The 19472-nt window shown below is 39.5% G+C and overlaps 3 protein-coding genes across 3 annotated transcripts; all 3 read right to left on the minus strand.

The window, feature by feature from the left end:
• Window positions 1-1600: 1600 nt before the first annotated feature.
• On the minus strand, window positions 1601-18276 carry LOC148102980 (myosin heavy chain, fast skeletal muscle-like). Its single transcript, XM_087839878.1, has 8 exons — window positions 18255-18276; window positions 3059-3262; window positions 2851-2976; window positions 2594-2764; window positions 2352-2456; window positions 2166-2261; window positions 1920-2051; window positions 1601-1730 (listed from the first exon to the last, which is right to left on the minus strand). The coding sequence occupies exons 2-8, from the start codon at window positions 3215-3217 to the stop codon at window positions 1713-1715; spliced, it is 807 nt and encodes a 268-aa protein (XP_087696004.1). The 5' UTR covers window positions 3218-3262; window positions 18255-18276; the 3' UTR covers window positions 1601-1712.
• Window positions 3700-12502, minus strand: LOC148102981 (myosin heavy chain, fast skeletal muscle-like). Its single transcript, XM_087839870.1, has 33 exons — window positions 12445-12502; window positions 12204-12253; window positions 11888-12110; window positions 11665-11808; window positions 11423-11579; window positions 11280-11307; window positions 11081-11192; window positions 10901-10993; window positions 10750-10813; window positions 10246-10344; window positions 10052-10155; window positions 9820-9958; window positions 9615-9733; window positions 9366-9515; window positions 9111-9281; window positions 8717-9023; window positions 8326-8402; window positions 8151-8238; window positions 7937-8054; window positions 7700-7823; window positions 7484-7620; window positions 7129-7384; window positions 6696-6938; window positions 6385-6561; window positions 6129-6274; window positions 5943-6033; window positions 5450-5839; window positions 5215-5341; window positions 4970-5088; window positions 4547-4743; window positions 4271-4454; window positions 4012-4177; window positions 3700-3878 (listed from the first exon to the last, which is right to left on the minus strand). The coding sequence occupies exons 3-33, from the start codon at window positions 12089-12091 to the stop codon at window positions 3715-3717; spliced, it is 4695 nt and encodes a 1564-aa protein (XP_087695996.1). The 5' UTR covers window positions 12092-12110; window positions 12204-12253; window positions 12445-12502; the 3' UTR covers window positions 3700-3714.
• Window positions 16505-18546, minus strand: LOC148102982 (myosin heavy chain, skeletal muscle-like). Its single transcript, XM_087839875.1, has 8 exons — window positions 18255-18546; window positions 17963-18166; window positions 17752-17877; window positions 17495-17665; window positions 17256-17360; window positions 17070-17165; window positions 16824-16955; window positions 16505-16634 (listed from the first exon to the last, which is right to left on the minus strand). Exons 1-8 carry the CDS (start codon window positions 18459-18461, stop codon window positions 16617-16619), a joined length of 1059 nt encoding a protein of 352 aa, XP_087696001.1. The 5' UTR covers window positions 18462-18546; the 3' UTR covers window positions 16505-16616.
• Window positions 18547-19472: the final 926 nt, after the last annotated feature.

Raw genomic sequence — 19472 nt, forward strand, 5'->3', positions numbered from 1 at the left:
ACTCAACTTATATTTTTACAAGCGAACTGGATTTTGGTCTGTCTTTTTTACTGCTTTGCCTTTCTCAAAAGTAAATGTATACCAGAGTTGTATATATAGAGCAGTGCAGCTACAAATACTATCCAGAAAAAATATGTGATGTTATTATGGCAGTTGTTGAATATGCCTATTAAAGTTTGGTAATAAGATTAATTTGGACATTTTAATATAAACACATATATACAGCTCTGTGTGAAGGAATATTTTTACAACTGTAAATAGATTGGATGTAAAAGGTCAATCTCAGGCATTATCAGTTTTTGACTGTGAATTTGTGGTAATATTTAGCCTAAATTTTTTAACTTGCTAAAGATGCAAAATGGCATATTGTTCTACAGAGAATTTTTTAATTACCCACCCAAAGCACTGAATTCAATTGTTTCAAAAACTTCCATGGCAACACATGTTTAAAATCAAGCACCTAGCCATGCAGTCTTCTTCTCCAATCATTTATTGCAGAACGGGTCTCTCTCAGGAGCTCAGTGAATTCCAACATGGCAGCATTACAGAATACCACCTGTGCAACAAGTCCAGTAGTGAAATTTCCTTGTTACTAAATATTCTACACTCAACTGTTAGTGGTGTTATAATGAAGTGGAAGTGATTAGGAACCACAGCAACTCAGCCATGTATTGGTAAGCCACATAAATTGATAAAGCAGGGTCTCACATAGTGCACAGAGGTCACCAACTTTCTGGTGTCACTCAACATTCTAAACTTCATGTGGTCTTCAGATTAGCTCATGAACAGTGTTTAGAGAGCTTCATGGAATTGGTTTCCATGGCTACGCAGTTTCACTAAGGCCTTACATAACCAGGCACAATGCAATGCATAAGATGCAGAAAAGCACGCTGACACTGTGGCAGTGTTCATGTTTTCTGGATGAGAGATGAATCGCGCCGGTGTGAAGTTATTTTTCACGAAATGGCCTTGGCCCCTTAGTTCCGGTGAAATGTTTCAACACACCAAGACATTTTGGACAGTTTCATGCTCCTAGCTTTGTGGGAACAGTTTAGGGAAAGCCCTTTCCAATTCTAACATGATGGAGTGCCAGTGCACAAATCAGATGGAGGAACTTGGTGTGCAAGAACTTGACTGTCGTGCCAGAGTCCTGACCAAAACCTGATTAAACACCTTTGGAATGAATTAGACTGTGAACCAGGCATTCTCATCCAACATCATTGTCTGACCTTACAAATATACTTCTGGAAGAATGGTTGAAAATTCCCATAGATACATTCCTAAAACCTGTGTAAAGCCAGAACAGCTGAAGCTGTTATAGCTGCAAACAGTTGCAAACAGAGCTGACATCAGGCATTACGAAAAATGTATATTAAAAGTATCTTGGCTTGTGTGAAATGTGTTTTCTTTTACTGGTTAACTTAACTCTGCCATCACTAATGCTGAACACAAGAAGGGAGAACACTATGGAAAAAGTGCTGTCCTCATTTCAAAGGACGATGTCCTGTAGGTATGAATCACGATTATTCTGAAGAAACTATCGTGTTAAAAATTGTATGTGACTTTTTTTTAGAATAAAGAATAAATTAAACTCTTTACATTTCATGAAATCATAATGAAAGTGTTTATTGAATTAATACATCATAAGCGGACAATTTAACAGTTAGTTCATATTTTATGAACACTGCCAAAAAGTTCCAAAAGAATGGGTCTTATTCAGCACTTTCACCCTGCAAAAAATAATGAAAGGTAAAATTATTCAACACATATTATCAACATTAAAACAATTCATTCTACATTGTAAATACAGTATCTACACTCTCAACAATTCACAGAAAATTATTAACATAAAGGTCTTATATCAAACAACTCCATTTGACAACGGTACATTTTTTTGTAATACAAATTACATGAATTACCTTTCCAGCATCACGGCTCTTGGCTCTCAGTTTGTTGACCTGAGATTCAGCAATGTCAGCACGTTCCTGAGCTTCCTCCATCTCATGTTGGACCTTTCTCAGTCTGGACATGTGGGTGTTGGCCTGTTCCTCCTGTTCAGTGAAACAATATGTTTTATTTAAAAATATATCTGATCATATATTAGAGATATCTCAGTTATGAAGCTGTGCATTCCATATGTAAAAATCACAAAACATTTTACTCACAGCCTCCTCAGCCTGTCTCTTGTAACCCTTGACTTTGAGCTGCAGCTTGTCCACCAGATCCTGAAGTCTGATCAAATTCTTCTTGTCCTCCTCAGTCTGCATAAACAACAAACTGTTACTGACGGCTGAAGAAGAAACAATTTAGGAACTTAAATATATTAAATATTTAGGTAAATGTGTAATCACCTGGTAGGTGAGCTCCTTCACTCTCCTCTCATATTTGCGGACTCCTTTAACAGCATCAGATCCACGTCTCTGCTCAGCTTCAACTTCAGTTTCCAGTTCACGGACCTTTAATGCCATGATAAATAATCAGCTTTTAATAAATATTAAGAGTAGAAAGAAAATGGGTGGAGGTCATGTGATGAAATCAAAGTGTTTGTTTTCTTTTTTTAAAATATTTGAATAATAGTTCAAGAACAACATACCCTTGACTCCAGTTTCTGGAGCTGCTTCTTGCCACCCTTCATAGCGAGGTTCTCTGCCTCATCCAGACGGTGCTGCAGGTCCTTGACTGTGACCTCCAGGTTCTTCTTCATCCTCTCCAGGTGAGCACTGGTGTCCTGCTCCTTCTTCAGCTCCTCAGCCATCATGGCAGCCTGAAAGTATGGGTGGTGTTGGCATTATTGATCAAGCATGAACAAGAATTTTGAAAAGATAAGATCCTTGCAAAGTAATAACTTACATCAGTGATAGCCTTTTTGGCCTTCTCCTCAGCATTTCTTGCTTCTTGAACTGCATCATCCACCTCACCCTGAACCTGGACAAGGTCAGCCTCCAGCTTCTTCTTGGTGTTCAAAAGACTGGTGTTCTGAATGAAAAAGAAACCGTTTTAATGATGTGATTCTCACTCTCTTATATCTCAAAGTTCTTGTAAAGTAATGAATACCAACCTGAGAGTGAAGCAGTCCGACACGCTCGCTAGCATCAACCAACTCCTGCTCAGCCACTTTGCGTCCTCTCTCTGTCTGCTCCAGAGCGGCTCTCAGCTCCTCGATCTCAGCTACCATCAGACCATTTCTGCGCTCCACCATGGCGACCTGCTCCTTCATGTCTTCCTGTCCTCTGACTGCGTCATCCAGGTGCAGCTGAGCATCCTGATGACAAAAAAACAAATGATATTATGATTGTTTGCTTGGAGGTTAATTTAAAAAAACACAAACACACAAACGATCTACCAACTCACCTTGAGCTGTCCTTGGACATTCCTCAGTTGTTTCTGGGCTTCAGCAGCCTGTCTGTTGGCATGGCTCAGCTGAATCTCCATCTCATTCAGGTCTCCCTCCATCTTCTTCTTGACTCTCAGGGCATCATTCCTGCTCCTGACCTCAGCATCAAGAGTGCTCTGCATGGAGTCAATCACCCTCTGGCTGTTCCTCTTGATCTGCTCCATTTCCTCGTCCTTCTCTGCCAGCTTCCTGTCAATCTCACCTTTTACCTGGTTTAGCTCAAGCTGAACACGAAGGATCTTGGCCTCCTCGTGCTCCAGAGTTCCCTTTAAATAAAGGGTTATTTCAACATATACTGGAGAAGGGATACTTTTATAAATTTAATTACAAACAAAGTACATTTTTATAAAATACATTACCTCAGCTTCCTCCAGAGCTGTCTGAATTTCAGACTTCTCAGTCTCAACAGTCTTCTTGGCCTTTTCCAGCTCATGGATGCTCTTTCCTGTCTCACCAATCTGCTCAGTCAGATCTGAGATCTCCTCTACAGAGCAAACACAGCCAAGAGTTAGAGTACTTGGAGCTGACATATGCAAATGTTTTGGCCACAACAAAAGCTGTAAATGAATATAAACATTAGAATCATATCCATATGATCTATAGCAAGATAAGCATACGCTGCAGGTTCTTGTTCTCTCTCTTCATGGTCTCAAGATGATCCAGAGCCTCTTCATATGAGTTCTTCATCTTGAACAACTCAGTGCTGAGAGAACGAGCCTCCTTTTGGGCTCCTTCCAGCTCTGCCTGGCTCTCCTCATACTTCTGTTTCCATTCTGCCAGGACCTAGATTAATTAAAAATAAATAAATAAAATAATTAGTTGTTGTAATGGGTGTATTTTCTCCTTTGATGACAGAGGTTATGTTTAAATCTTTACTTTATCAAAGTTCCTCTGCTTCTTGTCAAGGTTGGCAGCCAGAGCATTAGCTCTCTCCACATCAATCATGAGGTCCTCCACCTCACTCTGCAGCCTCTGCTTGGTCTTCTCCAGTGAGGCACACTTGGAGTTCACAGCCTCAATGGATTCCTCAGCCTCCTGCAGGCGCTGGGCAAGCTTTTTCCTATCGTTTAAATAATTTTGTTTTTATTAAGGCTGAATTGGTTGGTTTTAAGTCTCAAAACTAATTTAAACAATGACAGTATCATGACTTACTTGGCCTCCTCCAGCTCCTCAGTTCGCTGGATGGCATCAGTCTCATATTTGGATCGCCACTGAGCCACCTCACTGTTGGCCTTGGACATTCCTCGCTGCAGCTCAGCCTTGGCCTCCTGCTCCTCCTCAAACTGCTCTCTGAGCAGATCACAGTCATGACGTGCTGACTGAACAGCATGAGCCAGGGCGTTCTTGGCCTGTTGAAGTGACAGTTGATTTTGACTGATTTTGATATTTTATTGTTGAAATCAATTTTAAAGTCTAATGGTGAGAGGATAACAAATTTAAGAGGTAAAACCTTAGAAAGAAATTAGAGGATTATCTGTCTCAGAGTTACTGAGTGTCTCTGTAACTGATTAAAACTTGTCTCTGTTTTTATTAGTAAGTGCTGAAATTTAAAAGTAGAAAGAAATTATTTCAGACCTTCACTTCCTCCTCAACGTGTCTCTTCAGTTCCTCAATCTGCTGAGTGAAGGCCTGCTTGCCCCTTGTGAGTTGAGAAACAAGAGCTTCTTTCTCCTCAAGCTGGCGACTGAACTCGCCTGTAGTTAACACACATGTATTAAGCCCAGTTTGTTCCATTTCACCCACTGATTGGTTGTAGTTTTAGGTACCTGTAAATGACAAATTTCCAGAGACAGACTGTTTTTTTGTTATACATCACTTACCATTCTCTGTTTGAAGTCTCGCCTTCTGGGCATTAATGTCATTCAGCTGACGAACATTCTCATCATTTTTGGCTTTGAGTTCACTCAGTTGATCCTCAAGAGTCCTGCACATTTTCTCCAAGTTGCCCTGTCAACAAGTAATGTCATATCCATGTTAAAAGTTAATGAGCTGCTTTGGAGGTCCTGAAATGTAAAAAAGAAAAGAAAATGTGTTCTTTATAAACAATGTCCACACCTTTGCTTTAGCAACAGCCTCCATGTTGCTGGAGAGGTCATCAATCTCCATCTTGTACTCGCTCTTCTCTTTCTCCAGCTTCTGTTTGACACGCTGGAGGTTGTCGATCTGCTCTCCGAGCTCTGCAACAGTGTCAGCCTGCTTCTTACGGAGAGCTGCTGCAGTAGCTTCATGCTGCAGAGTTGATTCCTCAAGATCACGACGCAGTTTCTGGAACTCAGCCTCTCGCTTCTTGTTCATCTCAATCTGAGCAGCTGTTGCTCCACCAGCTTCCTCGAGCCTCTCACTGATCTCTTCAAGCTCCCTGGAGAGGTCGGCTCTCTGCTTCTCTACCTTAGCCCGAGCTGCCCTCTCAGCCTCAATCTCCTCTTCCAGCTCCTCAATACGAGCCTAGTTTGAAATTATTTGGATTTATCGATTAGAACCTAAACTAAACTAGGTTTTTGACTTATAATGAACAATATTCTTTTTGAACACTGGTCGTTTGTGTTACCTGAAGTTCTTTGATCTTCTTCTGAAGTTGAGCACCAAGGGATTGTTCATCTTCAATTTTGCTGAGAAGTTGGCTGATTTCAAAGTCCTTCCTTGGTGTGGAAGAAGTATGGTTTTACGATCACAGTTCATATCATTATTGCAATGCAATGTGTGTAAAGAAAATTATTTACAAAAAATGCCCTACTTCTTGATTTTCTCATCAGACTGCTGCTTGTCATTCTCCAGATCCATTATGGATTCCTGAGCTAGTTTCAGATCTCCCTCCAGCTTCCTCTTGGCTCTCTCAAGGTCCATGCGGAGCTTCTTCTCTTGCTCCAGTGAACCCTCAAGCTATAAAGTCATGTCAGTTGATTCAAGTGGTTGGAAAGACAATGATTTAGTACTAAAATTCTTTCCATAAAAAACAAAAAACAAACAGATCATTATTAGAGTTTTCTTACATCATCAACTTGCTGTTCCAGCTTTGTCTTGGACTTGGTCAGAGTGTTGACTTTGTCTTCCTCTGCCTGGAGATCATCCAGTGTTTGCTGATGGGCCTCTTGTAAGGCTTTCTTCTCCTTAGTCAACTTGGCAATTGACTCATCCTGAGATGCCATCTCCTCTGTCAGGTTTTTCACCTTAAATAATGTGAATACATTAAGTTTAATTTTGTTCGAGAATTTGCTGAATATTTGAACGTTTAAGGTGTCTATCCAAAGAACAACATTACATGTTTTAATTTAACTAAGAATACAATCACTATGAACTGAACCTTGTTTTCTGTGGCATGTTTCTCCTTCTCCACTTTGGCCAAGGTGAGCTCCAAGTCATCAATGTCCTTCTTCAGCTCAGAGCATTCATCCTCCAGCTTCCTCTTCTTAGCAGTCAGCTCAGCATTGATTTCCTCTTCATCCTCCAGTCTCTCACTTGTCTCTTTGAGTTTGGCCTCGAGCTGGATCTTGCTCTTAATGAGCCCCTCACACCTTTCTTCAGCATCCGAGAGATTGTCAACTTCCTATAATACATGTTGAACACACAAGTTAGATTATTTGTGAGTCACATTGTCCTAGTGTTTTCTTGATCGTAATTTTAACTACACTTTTAGCAAATAAATAATCAGAGGATTAGACAAACATGTGGTCCTTTTACATCTAACTTATATACGTGAACTATAGGTGTAATATATACTTTTCTCTACTACTTACTGCAGCCACTTGAAGTTGCAGGTCATTCTTCTCCTGCAGCAGGCTGACCATCTTCTCTTCCAGTTCCTTCTTCTTGGCGAGAGCAGCAGCCAGGTCTGTCTGCATCTTCTCATAGTTCTCCTTCATATTCTGCAACTCCTTCTCAGTCTCAGCACTCTTCAGAAGAGGCTTGATCTTGAAGTACAGTTTCAGCCATGGCCAGTTCTTGACATTCATGAAAGAACGGATGTTGTACTGGATGGAGAAGATAGATTCTCTAAAAACCAAACAAGAGTTTTACTTTTAGTGTCGTAGGATTTTAACATGAGGAAGGAAATATAAAAGAGAATACAATAGTTTAGTATGATAATGTTACCTCCTCTCCATCATCTTCACAAACTCTTTCCTCATGACGTATCCTCTGCAGAGAGCCTGAGTCATGGTCACCAGCTCAGCCAGTTTCTCATCTCTCATCTCCTCAAGAGTGCCCAGCAGACCAGCTTTGAAGAACACCTATTTAATCATTGAAAGCATAAGTACAAGTGCAAATGGACAGTGTTTTGTTAATGTCTATTAATATAATGTAGTATACCTTAGTGTGCCCAAACATGTACTGTGTGTGATCCACATCAATGGAGCCAAGCAGCTTCTCTGAAGCTTTCTTGTTGTCAATGAACTGTCCCTCAGGGATGACGCTGGCATTTAACACTTTGTATCTTTAAGAGAAAATCATGTTGTTACTTAGATTTTTCTTTCACCATATTCAAGTTTCCCCTTAACCACAACCATGAAACCATTTTTCCTTTCCAATATTGTAATGTGCTGTCACCTCTGCTTGAAGTCACCATAGAGGATTCTGCTGGGGAAACCCTTTCTGCAGATTCTGATGCCCTCCAGTACACCGTTACACCTCAGCTGGTGGATGACCAGGAAGTTCTCCATAAGGCCTGAGAGTCAGAAATGCATAATGTTTCAAATCATTTCTATATTCTTACTGTCATTTTTACAGTTAATATTACTGTGGGGTCCTGTGGGGGTTTTACCTGGGGTCTTTGTCTCATTGGGAATCAGGCAACGGACAAAGTGAGGATGAGTGCTTCTTAAGTTGGTCATCAGCTTGGCCAGATTCTCCTGTAGATCGGCATCATTAGATAATAGGGTAATACTATTAAAAAATGAGCTTTTGAATTTTTTTAATATATATAAATCTATACGTACTCTGAAAAGAGCAGACACAGTCTGGAAGGAACCACCCTTCTTCTTACCACCCTTCTTGCCACCACCACCAGCAGCCTCTGTTTTCATAAACAGTAAATTTCATTATTGGAATTGGAAAAAATATTTTTCACAGTATAATATTAGCCTGCAGTATGCACATTGTAGCTATCTGTACTGTGTCCCTGATGACCCTGATGAGGGCCAAAACCCAAAACGCGTTGGTCAGTTAGTAAAGTTGTTCATCTTCCCTCAAGTGTTGCTGGAGTTCCTACTTTGTGAATTCTTTCATCCTCTCCATGCACCTTGGAAGCAGGTGAAGTTGTGCCAGAAAATTTTTGCTGCGAGCTATCTGTACTGGACATGGGAGTTTGTGAGCACTTTTTTTTCTTACCTTCAGCTCCACCATGGGTTGCGTACAGGAAACACAGCAGTTTGTTTGAAGACTTCTGGTAGAGCTGAACAACTGAGTCATTCAGTGGGTCCTTGTTCTTGTCCAGCCAGCCAGTGATATTGTAGTCCACTGTACCAGCATAGTGAACCAGAGCGAAGTGTGCCTCAGCCTTGCCCTTTCCAGGCTTTGGCTTCTCAAATGCTTTGGTCTTGCCAAGATGCTGATCGTGCAGCTTGTTCTTGAAAGTTGTGTCAGAGGCCTTGGGGAACATGCACTCCTCTTCAAGGATGGAGAAGATGCCCATTGGCTGAGAAAATATCACAAATCATATTAAAATTTCAACAGAGATAACATATGCAACCACACGTACATTTCTTCCAGAGCAGCTGTTTACCTTCTCAATAAGCTCAATGCAGGCAGCCAAGTCCATACCAAAGTCAATGAACTCCCAATGAATGCCTTCTTTCTTGTACTCCTCTTGCTCCAGGACAAACATGTGATGGTTGAAAAACTGTTGCAGTTTCTCATTGGTGAAGTTGATGCAGAGCTGCTCCAAGCTGTTGAACTGTAACATTACAAACATTTTTAATTTCATGGCAATACAGTATTGAACATTTAGCAAATGTGGTGAAATGTCTCAAGTGCTCACATCAAAGATCTCAAACCCAGCGATATCCAGCACTCCAATGAAGAACTGTCTGGGCTGCTTTGTGTCCAGCATCTCATTGATACGGATAACCATCCACAAGAACATTTTCTCATAGATAGATTTGCACAGAGCCGAGACAGCATTGTTGACCTGGCGAACAAGAATTTATAATGATACAAAACCATATGAATACAGCTATAATGTTTATAATTATAATATGATAATACAAGTCTCCCTTTTTTAAATTACCTGTGGGACGGTCTGACCTTTGGTCACCATCTCATTGCCAACCTTGACTCTTGGGTAGCACAAAGCTTTCAGCATATCAGCCGAGTTCAGGCCCAGTAGGTACGCAATCTTGTCAGCCACTGTTGGATTAAAACAAATCATTATAATACCTAATAAATACAAATTACTGCAAATGCTTTTCCATTATAGAAATTTTTCACAATACCCTCAGTGCCATCAGGTTCAGCCTGCTCTTCACGCTGCTTCTGCTTGAATTTCATGTTGCCATGATGCATCACAGCACCAGTCAGCTTGTAGATGCTTAACTTCTCATCAGCACTAAAGCCCAAGATGTCAATAGCAGTCTGTAAGAAAAAAATGAAATCAGCTATTAATAAATAAAACAAAAGAAGATATTTATGGTTAAGTATAAGATTCTGTGTCAAATGTGATTTTACATCTGTTGCAATGAACTCCTCCACATCATTGATGCTCTTGACAGTGATTTCACCCTGACTGATCATTGGATAGTCATAAGGGTTAGTTGTGATCAGAAGAGCCTCTGAAAGGAGAAATGAAGTTAACTTGTTTTTTGCTTAGAATGTGATCTTAATGGTTTTAAAATTTAAATTTAGGTGTCCTGTTAACATACCCAGAAGCTCAGGCTTGTGGCCTGTCATCAGCTGATAGAAGATATGGTAGCTCCTCTCAGCAGACAACTGGAAGGTGACACGGGACTTCTCCAGCAGATCTAAGGACAACAGATTAATTTTGACACTGTAGACATGAGACATCACAGTCAAAACTGCAAAATGGCATTGCATTGCATGGCATTTCCTTGGCTGTCATTGGGGGTGTTTGAAACTTTTTTCAGTTCTGTTGCTTTTACTTGTAACGTGCTTCACAGTATACCTTATTATACTTTAAATGTTCTGTGAAGATGCAATATGTTCCTACTTATACTAACACACATGATAACTACTGGGTTACAGTATATAACTTACATATATAGTGTAACCAAACTGTTCATGCATCCGTGTGTTTCACCAAAATAGACAATATTACTTCCTCTGAAATTAAGTGACTCATCTCTTTATGTGCTGTAAAATAATTTCTATCACAGATAATGGTAATTTACACTGTGGTTCAAACTTACATGTTTCAATATCAGCTGAAGCCAGCTTGCCAGATGTGCCAAAGTGAATCCTGATGAATTTACCCTACAGGGGTAGATCTTTATTAATATTGCCTTTCATGAGAGCAAGTAGTAAAAAGCTAATTTACATTAACTTGTTTTAATCACTTACAAAACGAGAGGAGTTGTCATTCCTCACAGTCTTGGCATTACCGTAGGCCTCCAACAGAGGGTTGGCAGCAACAATCTGATCCTCAAGAGAGCCCTGTAAGAATATATTGTTTTTATGTGAGCTGAAGTTTCTATTTTATTTTTCTGTTGCAAGTAGCTTGATACTAAATAAAGAATCTACCTGCATTTTGCCAGGCGTTGGCTCAGCCTTCTTACCACCAAGAGCTGCAATTGTTGCAAAGTACTGGATGACACGTTTGGTGTTGACAGTCTTTCCTGCACCAGATTCTCCGCTGGGGTTTATGGGACACATTGTTAAATTTCAGCTTCAGTATCTTAAAGTTTTTATAGATTTTGCAAACAGTTTGTATTATACTCACGTAATCAGGACAGACTGGTTCTCCCGATCTAAAAGAAAGACACACAGCACAGAGTTCTGATGTATCATCGATTCATCATCAACGATTAAATGCCATCTGTCTTTAATTTGCATTTAAAAGTTTTAATAGTGAATTGATCTTACCAGTGAGCATGAACTGATAGGCATTGTCAGAGATGGAGAAGATGTGGGGTGGAGCCTCAATCCTCTTCTTTCCTCTATATGCTGCTACACATGTAGCATCATATACAGGAAGCCACTTGTAGGGATTGACGACAACGCAGAACAACCCAGAGTAGGTCTGTATCATAGAGAATAAATATCATTTAAACATTTACAGATCAGCATGATACTTTCCTCTCACACACAGCAATGTGAAAACTTACGTAGATCATCCATGATGCATAACGCTCTTTGAGGTTAAACAACACAGATGGCTCATTAAGGTGGGTCATCATGGCCATGTCCTCCATCTTATCAAACTTTGGAGGGTTTCTAGCGTGGATTTCATCCTCCTTTACAGTGACCGTCTGAATAGAAAATTAAAATCAACTTTCAAAGTTCGTTACTATATATTTAACAAATAGATAAAGTACATAATTCATCTACCTTTCCGTCGTCTGTGTCAACAGTGGCTTTACCACCCTCCTTCTTGGTAAGTTTGCCCTTGACATACATCTCATCAGGAACAGTCACAAAGAAGGCCGTCTTGGCATCAAATGGAGCAGTCTGGGCCTCAATCCTCTCCTTTTCTGGCTTGCGGAGGTAAACGGCTGCCGCGCCATACTGCGCCATCTCCGCGTCTGTGCTCATGGTGGCACTTTACTAGAGACTGAAAATATGATGGATTGGCACATAAATCATTTACTGTACTTATTATACAAACCATAATTGACATCCATTCTTTTTGATTCGTGGATTTTACCTCAGCTGATGCAAACAGAACTTCCTTGGTATCCTGTGTATGTCAAGGTGCTATAAAATAAGTAAATGTATATCAATGGACATTTTACTCTTCAGTTTAAGAATCCATTCAAAATGCAAAATTTTCAGTGTGAATAAAAAAATAACTAACTCAACACTTAAAAATGTAAAATATAAACTTAATGAGAGCATATAATACACAGTAGATAAAACATGGTAGCTGAATCCTTTACTGTACTCACCCGTCTTAGATGCCTGTCAGTTAGAGCAAATGTCCAGAGCTGCTGCTTTTATAAACAACGGCTCTGCTTCCTCAGCATTTACACTCTCCTTAGTTTGGTCATGAATGTCTGACACCTTGCTTCTTGATACTGATATGGTCAAAAATAAATGAATTATCTTGCTTCATTTACTACATATGTAATCCCTCTTTTCTAATACAACATACTTTCAAATATAAACAATTCAGCTGTATTCCTTAGTGAAAAAGATGTTGCGAATGTATTGTGGTTTATTTGGTATATTTCTTTAAGTGATTATGCTCCTAAATATGGAAAATGTAAGAAATGTTAACAATATAGTTAGTGGTAAATTAAAATAGTGCTCTGCATGGTTTGGGGATTATTCATTCTAATAACTTTTGAAGATAAAATGATATTAATTTGATACAGTTTATACTAAGCTTATCTGTGTGTCCAACTATCTTTGATATTTTGATAGCCAGTTTTAAACTTCTAGTGCCACTGGTGTATAATTACAGGACATTAAAATCATCAGACTTTCTGTTATTGCCAGAAGGGTGTTATATATAGCTACCGGGAACATAATATTAAATAATTTCTAACTATAAAATGGTTTATTATAAATACATTTAATTTCTGTGCAGATAGAAGTGAGCGCACAGCTTTTAGCTTACAATTTTGATAAACTAATTAAATGATATATTCTTACAGGAAGGGAAAATCGGGGATCATAGCAAGGATTAGCTTTTATTCCCAAAGCTTGCACAGACTTGGCTTAATGTTTGCTATCTTTCTAGCAGAACATGAGATACTATCATGGTCAAAAATAAATCCAGCAAAGGACAGGAGGAGTGGTTTGTGGTTGGCACAAAAGACAGATATATTTATTTTTCAAAAACACAGAAGTACCCACAAGTACTTATACCTATTGGTAAGGTAAGTCCATGGTCAAATATCAAATGCAGTATGTTGTGTGTTTTCACTGTAATTCCAAGAGCCAGTAGAATTGCAACAAAACTGCAGAGCAGACACACAGCATTACAACCAAAAATGGAAACACTTTTTGATCTGCTTTTTATTTAGCCCAGTGCTTTGCTAGGTGTAGAGTATTAAGTGTCTTACTTCTTACTTACTAATATCTTAATACTTTGGTGAAAATTCTATCGTAGTCCATATCGATTCATAGATGAGTTTCTTTTGCTTGCACTTCTATCTGGATAAGTGCACTGAAATTTCTTAATTACGATGGAGCTACTAACTCTGTCATTAGAGAGAGCTAGTGATGAGTACTGTCTGATCACTTAGACATCTATGGATGCCACTAACATGCACAAAATCCCCCAATTTAATTGACAATTCTAGACATGAAGTGTCTGTGATACCTTCACCATTCACAAAGCCTTAAACTCTAACGAGACAAGGAAAAGATCCCTTTACTATGATGAATGACAAATCAAGTACTCTGATAACATTATCCATGGCTTCTCCAGAACATTTCACATGTGTCTCAAGTGCTCAAGATGAAGTCATTTGCAAAAAGCACAGAGTGTCAAATGGTGGGCATCATCCTCAGCCTCTCTGGTAGGGTCTATGCCAGCATGCTGCAGAGTGTGTCTTTTAGTTGAACCTTTAATTCAGGAGGAACAATGCAGTTTTCATCCTAGTCATGGAACACTGGACCTGCTACTTCTTGCTATTCTTTTTATCCACATCACTTCATTATTATTTTCTTCTGTCACATCTTGCTATCCTGTTGTAGAGGTGAATAAAGTATCAGGCAGCAACATGAGTTTGAACCTGGAAATCAAAAGGATGATTCTGAATGTTGTCAGTACATATGCCCCACAAGTTGGATGTCAGTTAGAAAAGAAAAAGGAATTCTGGAGTAAGTTGGATAAAGTGGTAGAGAGTGTTCCTGGGGAGAGACTGCTGATTGTATCAGACTTTGACAAATAAAAATGAGCAGAGGTGATTAGGAGGTGTTGGGTAGGTATGGTATTAAGTAGTGAAATGCAGAAGAGCAGATGGTAGTGGGCTTTGTAAAAAAAAAAAATGGAAAGGGCTGTTGTGAACAGATATTTCAAGGAGAGGGATGACCATAGGGTGACATTAAAGAGCAGAAGAAAGGTGCACACAGGTGGAGTACATCCTGTGCATAAGGTGTAATTTGAAGGAGACTCCAAGGTGGTGTCAGGGGAGTAGTTTTAGTTTTTGGCACTGCATCTCATACTACTTGGGTTCCTCAAGTAATTAGTCTACGTCCAGCTCAAAATTTCAAACCCTCTTCTACTCTTCATTTTACTGTGGGGATTGTTGGTCCCCACAAGAATAGTAGTATGCCAATTTCCTGTCCTCACAAAAATGTCTAAACATGTACACACACACACATACACACACACACGCACATGTATAGATAGATGTGCTGTGGGGGAGATATCAGATTGTGTTAGAGGTCTGTCCACATTTTCAGTTGAGGTCAGCTGTACTGCATGATCCGAAATAGAAAGTAGAAAGGCACCACTAATTGTGGCCTTATATGTGAGTGAGCATTACAGTATTATATCAGTGACACTGTTTTATGGTGACTTGCACTGCCTTGAACTCAACTTATATTTTTACAAGCGAACTGGATTTTGGTCTGTCTTTTTTACTGCTTTGCCTTTCTCAAAAGTAAATGTATACCAGAGTTGTATATATAGAGCAGTGCAGCTACAAATACTATCCAGAAAAAATATGTGATGTTATTATGGCAGTTGTTGAAAATGCCTATTAAAGTTTGGTAATAAGATTAATTTGGACATTTTAATATAAACACATATATACAGCTCTGTCTGAAGGAATATTTTTACAACTGTAAATAGATTGGATGTAAAAGGTCAATCTCAGGCATTATCCGTTTTTGACTGTGAATTTGTGGTAATATTTAGCCTAAATTTTTTAACTTGCTAAAGATGCAAAATGGCATATTGTTCTACAGAGAATTTTTTAATTACCCACCCAAAGCACTGAATTCAGTTGTTTCAAAAACTTCCATGGCAACACATGTTTAAAATCAAGCACCTAGCCATGCAGTCTTCTTCTCCAATCATTTATTGCGGAACGGGTCTCTCTCAGGAGCTCAGTGAATTCCAACATGGCAGCATTACAGAATACCACCTGTGCAACAAGTCCAGTAGTGAAATTTCCTTGTTACTAAATATTCTACACTCAACTGTTAGTGGTGTTATAATGAAGTGGAAGTGATTAGGAACCACAGCAACTCAGCCATGTATTGGTAAGCCACATAAATTGATAAAGCAGGGTCTCACATAGTGCACATAGGTCACCAACTTTCTGGTGTCACTCAACATTCTAAACTTCATGTAGTCTTCAGATTAGCTCATGAACAGTGTTTAGAGAGCTTCATGGAATTGGTTTCCATGGCTACGCAGTTTCACTAAGGCCTTACATAACCAGGCACAATGCAATGCATAAGATGCAGTAAAGCACGCTGACACTGTGGCAGTGTTCATGTTTTCTGGATGAGAGATAAATCGCGCCGGTGTGAAGTTATTTTTCACGAAATGGCCTTGACCCCTTAGTTCCGGTGAAATGTTTCAACACACCAAGACATTTTGGACAGTTTCATGCTCCTTGCCTTGTGGGAACAGTTTAGGGACAGCCCTTTCCAGTTCTAACATGATGGAGTGCAAGTGCACAAATCAGATGGGGGGATTTGGTCTGCAAGAACTTAACTGTCCTGCCAGAGTCCTGACCAAAACCTGATTAAACACCTGTTATAGCTGCAAACAGTGAGCTGACATCAGGCATTACGAAAAATGTATATTAAAAGTATCTTGGCTTGTGTGAAATGTGTTTTATTTTAAAGGATAACTTTACTCTGCCATCACTAATGCTGAACACAAGAAGGGAGAACACTAAGAAAAAGTGCTGTTCTCATTTCACAGGACGATGTCCTGTAGGTATGAATCACGATTATTCTGAAGAAACTATCGTGTTAAAAATTGTATATGTGAATGTGACTTTTTTTTAGAATAAAGAATAAATTAAACTCTTTACATTTCATGAAATCATAATGAAAGTGTTTATTGAATTAATACATCATAAGCGGACAATTTAACAGTTAGTTCATATTTTATGAACACTGCCAAAAAGTTCCAAAAGAATGTGTCTTATTCAGCACTTTCACCCTGCAAAAAATAATGAAAGGTAAAATTATTCAAAACATATTATCAACATTAAAACAATTCATTCTACATTGTAAATACAGTATCTACACTCTCTTCAATTCACACTAAATTATTAACATAAAGCTCTTATATCAAACAACTCCATTAAACAACGGTACATTTTTTTGTAAAACAAATTACATGAATTACCTTTCCAACATCACGGCTCTTGGCTCTCAGTTTGTTGACCTGAGATTCAGCAATGTCAGCACGTTCCTGAGCTTCCTCCATCTCATGTTGGACCTTTCTCAGTCTGGACATGTGGGTGTTGGCCTGTTCCTCCTGTTCAGTGCAACAATATGTTTTATTTAAAAATATATCTGATCATATATGAGAGATATCTCAGTTATGAAGCTGTGCATTCCATATGTAAAAATCACAAAACATTTTACTCACAGCCTCCTCAGCCTGTCTCTTGTAACCCTTGACTTTGAGCTGCAGCTTGTCCACCAGATCCTGAAGTCTGATCAAATTCTTCTTGTCCTCCTCAGTCTGCATAAACAACAAACTGTCACTGACGGCTGAAGAAGAAACAATTTAGGAACTTAAATGTAATAGATATTTAGGGAAATGTGTAATCACCTGGTAGGTGAGCTCCTTCACTCTCCTCTCATATTTGCGGACTCCTTTAACAGCATCAGATCCACGTCTCTGCTCAGCTTCAACTTCAGTTTCCAGTTCACGGACCTTTAATGCCATGATAAATAATCAGCTTTTAATAAATATTAAGAGTAGAAGGAAAATGGGTAGAGGTCATGTGATGGCATCAAAGTGTTTATTTAATACTTGAATAATAACTCAAGAATATATACAGCACATACTCTGGACTCCAGTTTCTGGAGCTGCTTCTTGCCACCCTTCATAGCGAGGTTCTCTGCCTCATCCAGACGGTGCTGCAGGTCCTTGACTGTGACCTCCAGGTTCTTCTTCATCCTCTCCAGGTGAGCACTGGTGTCCTGCTCCTTCTTCAGCTCCTCAGCCATCATGGCAGCCTGAAAGTATGGGTGGTATTGGCATTATTGATCAAGCATGAACAAGAATTTTGAAAAGATAAGATCCTTGCAAAGTAATAACTTACATCAGTGATAGCCTTTTTGGCCTTCTCCTCAGCATTTCTTGCTTCTTGAACTGCATCATCCACCTCACCCTGAACCTGGACAAAGTCAGCCTCCAGCTTCTTCTTGGTGTTCAAAAGACTGGTGTTCTGAATGAAAAAAAAAAAACCATTTTAATGATGTGATTCTCACTCTCTTATATCTCAAAGTTCTTGAAAAGTAATGAATACCAACCTGAGAGTGAAGCAGTCCAACACGCTCGCTAGCATCAACCAACTCCTGCTCAGCTACTTTGCGTCCTCTCTCTGTCTGCTCCAGAGCGGCTCTCAGCTCCTCAATCTCAGCCAGCATCAGACCATTTCTGCGCTCCACCATGGCGACCTGCTCCTTCATGTCTTCCTGTCCCCTGAGAGCATCATCCAGGTGCAGTTGGGCATCCTGACAACAAACAAACAAAATATATTATCATTATTTGCTTGGAGGTTAATTTAAAATTCACACACACACAAATGATCTACCAACTCACCTTGAGCTGTCCTTGGACATTCCTCAGTTGTTTCTGGGCCTCAGCAGCCTGTCTGTTGGAATGGCTCAGCTGAATCTCCATCTCATTCAGGTCTCCCTCCATCTTCTTCTTGACTCTCAGGGCATCATTCCTGCTCCTGACCTCAGCATCAAGAGTGCTCTGCATGGAGTCAATCACCCTCTGGCTGTTCCTCTTGATCTGCTCCATCTCCTCGTCCTTCTCTGCCAGCTTCCTGTCAATCTCACCTTTTACCTGGTTTAGCTCAAGCTGAATACGAAGGATCTTGGCCTCCTCATGCTCCAGAGTTCCCTTTAAATAAATGTAACAACTGTTACTAATGAATCTCTTAATAATATGAATTGCACAGATTAGGACTAATTTTTTTTTTAAAGGAAAATACATATTTTTGTAATATATAAATCATTACCTCAGCTTCCTCCAGAGCTGTCTGAATTTCAGACTTCTCAGTCTCAACAGTCTTCTTGGCCTTTTCCAGCTCATGGATGGTCTTTCCTGTTTCACCAATCTGCTCAGTCAGATCTGAGATCTCCTCTACAGAGCAAACACAGCCAAGAGTTTTAGTACTTGGAGCTGACATATGCAAATGTTTTGGCCACAACAAAAGCTGTAAATGAATATAAACATTAGAATCATATCCATATGATCTATAGCAAGATAAGCATACGCTGCAGGTTCTTGTTCTCTCTCTTCATGGTCTCAAGATGATCCAGAGCCTCTTCATATGAGTTCTTCATCTTGAACAACTCAGTGCTGAGAGAACGAGCCTCCTTTTGGGCTCCTTCCAGCTCTGCCTGGCTCTCCTCATACTTCTGTTTCCATTCTGCCAGGACCTAGATTAATTAAAAATAAATAAATAAAATAATTAGTTGTTGTAATGGGTGTATTTTCTCCTTTGATGACAGAGGTTATGTTTAAATCTTTACTTTATCAAAGTTCCTCTGCTTCTTGTCAAGGTTGGCAGCCAGAGCATTAGCTCTCTCCACATCAATCATGAGGTCCTCCACCTCACTCTGCAGCCTCTGCTTGGTCTTCTCCAGTGAGGCACACTTGGAGTTCACAGCCTCAATGGATTCCTCAGCCTCCTGCAGGCGCTGGGCAAGCTTTTTCCTATCGTTTAAATAATTTTGTTTTTATTAAGGCTGAATTGGTTGGTTTTAAGTCTCAAAACGAATTTAAACAATGAAAGTATGGTGACTT

The sequence above is a fragment of the Neolamprologus brichardi genome, chromosome 4, assembly GCF_056152115.1.
Source record: "Neolamprologus brichardi isolate AB-2024 chromosome 4, ASM5615211v1, whole genome shotgun sequence".
Lineage (NCBI taxonomy): Eukaryota > Metazoa > Chordata > Actinopteri > Cichliformes > Cichlidae > Neolamprologus > Neolamprologus brichardi.

Coding starts and splice junctions, on each gene's coding strand:
- LOC148102981 (XM_087839870.1), bottom strand. CDS start 12,091: ATGAGCACAGACGCGGAGATGGCGCAGTATGGCGCGGCAGCCGTTTAC. Junction 8,239..8,325: donor CTGTGTCTGCTCTTTTCAGA/GTACGTATAGAT, acceptor GCCGATCTACAG/GAGAATCTGGCCAAGCTGAT. Junction 6,275..6,384: donor TGGAACAGCAAGTTGATGAT/GTAAGAAAACTC, acceptor ATGACTTTATAG/CTTGAGGGTTCACTGGAGCA.
- LOC148102980 (XM_087839878.1), bottom strand. CDS start 3,217: ATGAAGGAGCAGGTCGCCATGGTGGAGCGCAGAAATGGTCTGATGGTA. Junction 2,977..3,058: donor TCGGACTGCTTCACTCTCAG/GTTGGTATTCAT, acceptor TTTTTCATTCAG/AACACCAGTCTTTTGAACAC. Junction 2,765..2,850: donor CCAAAAAGGCTATCACTGAT/GTAAGTTATTAC, acceptor CCATACTTTCAG/GCTGCCATGATGGCTGAGGA.
- LOC148102982 (XM_087839875.1), bottom strand. CDS start 18,461: ATGGAGCAGATCAAGAGGAACAGCCAGAGGGTGATTGACTCCATGCAG. Junction 17,666..17,751: donor CCAAAAAGGCTATCACTGAT/GTAAGTTATTAC, acceptor CCATACTTTCAG/GCTGCCATGATGGCTGAGGA. Junction 17,361..17,494: donor TCCAGAAACTGGAGTCCAGA/GTATGTGCTGTA, acceptor ATGGCATTAAAG/GTCCGTGAACTGGAAACTGA.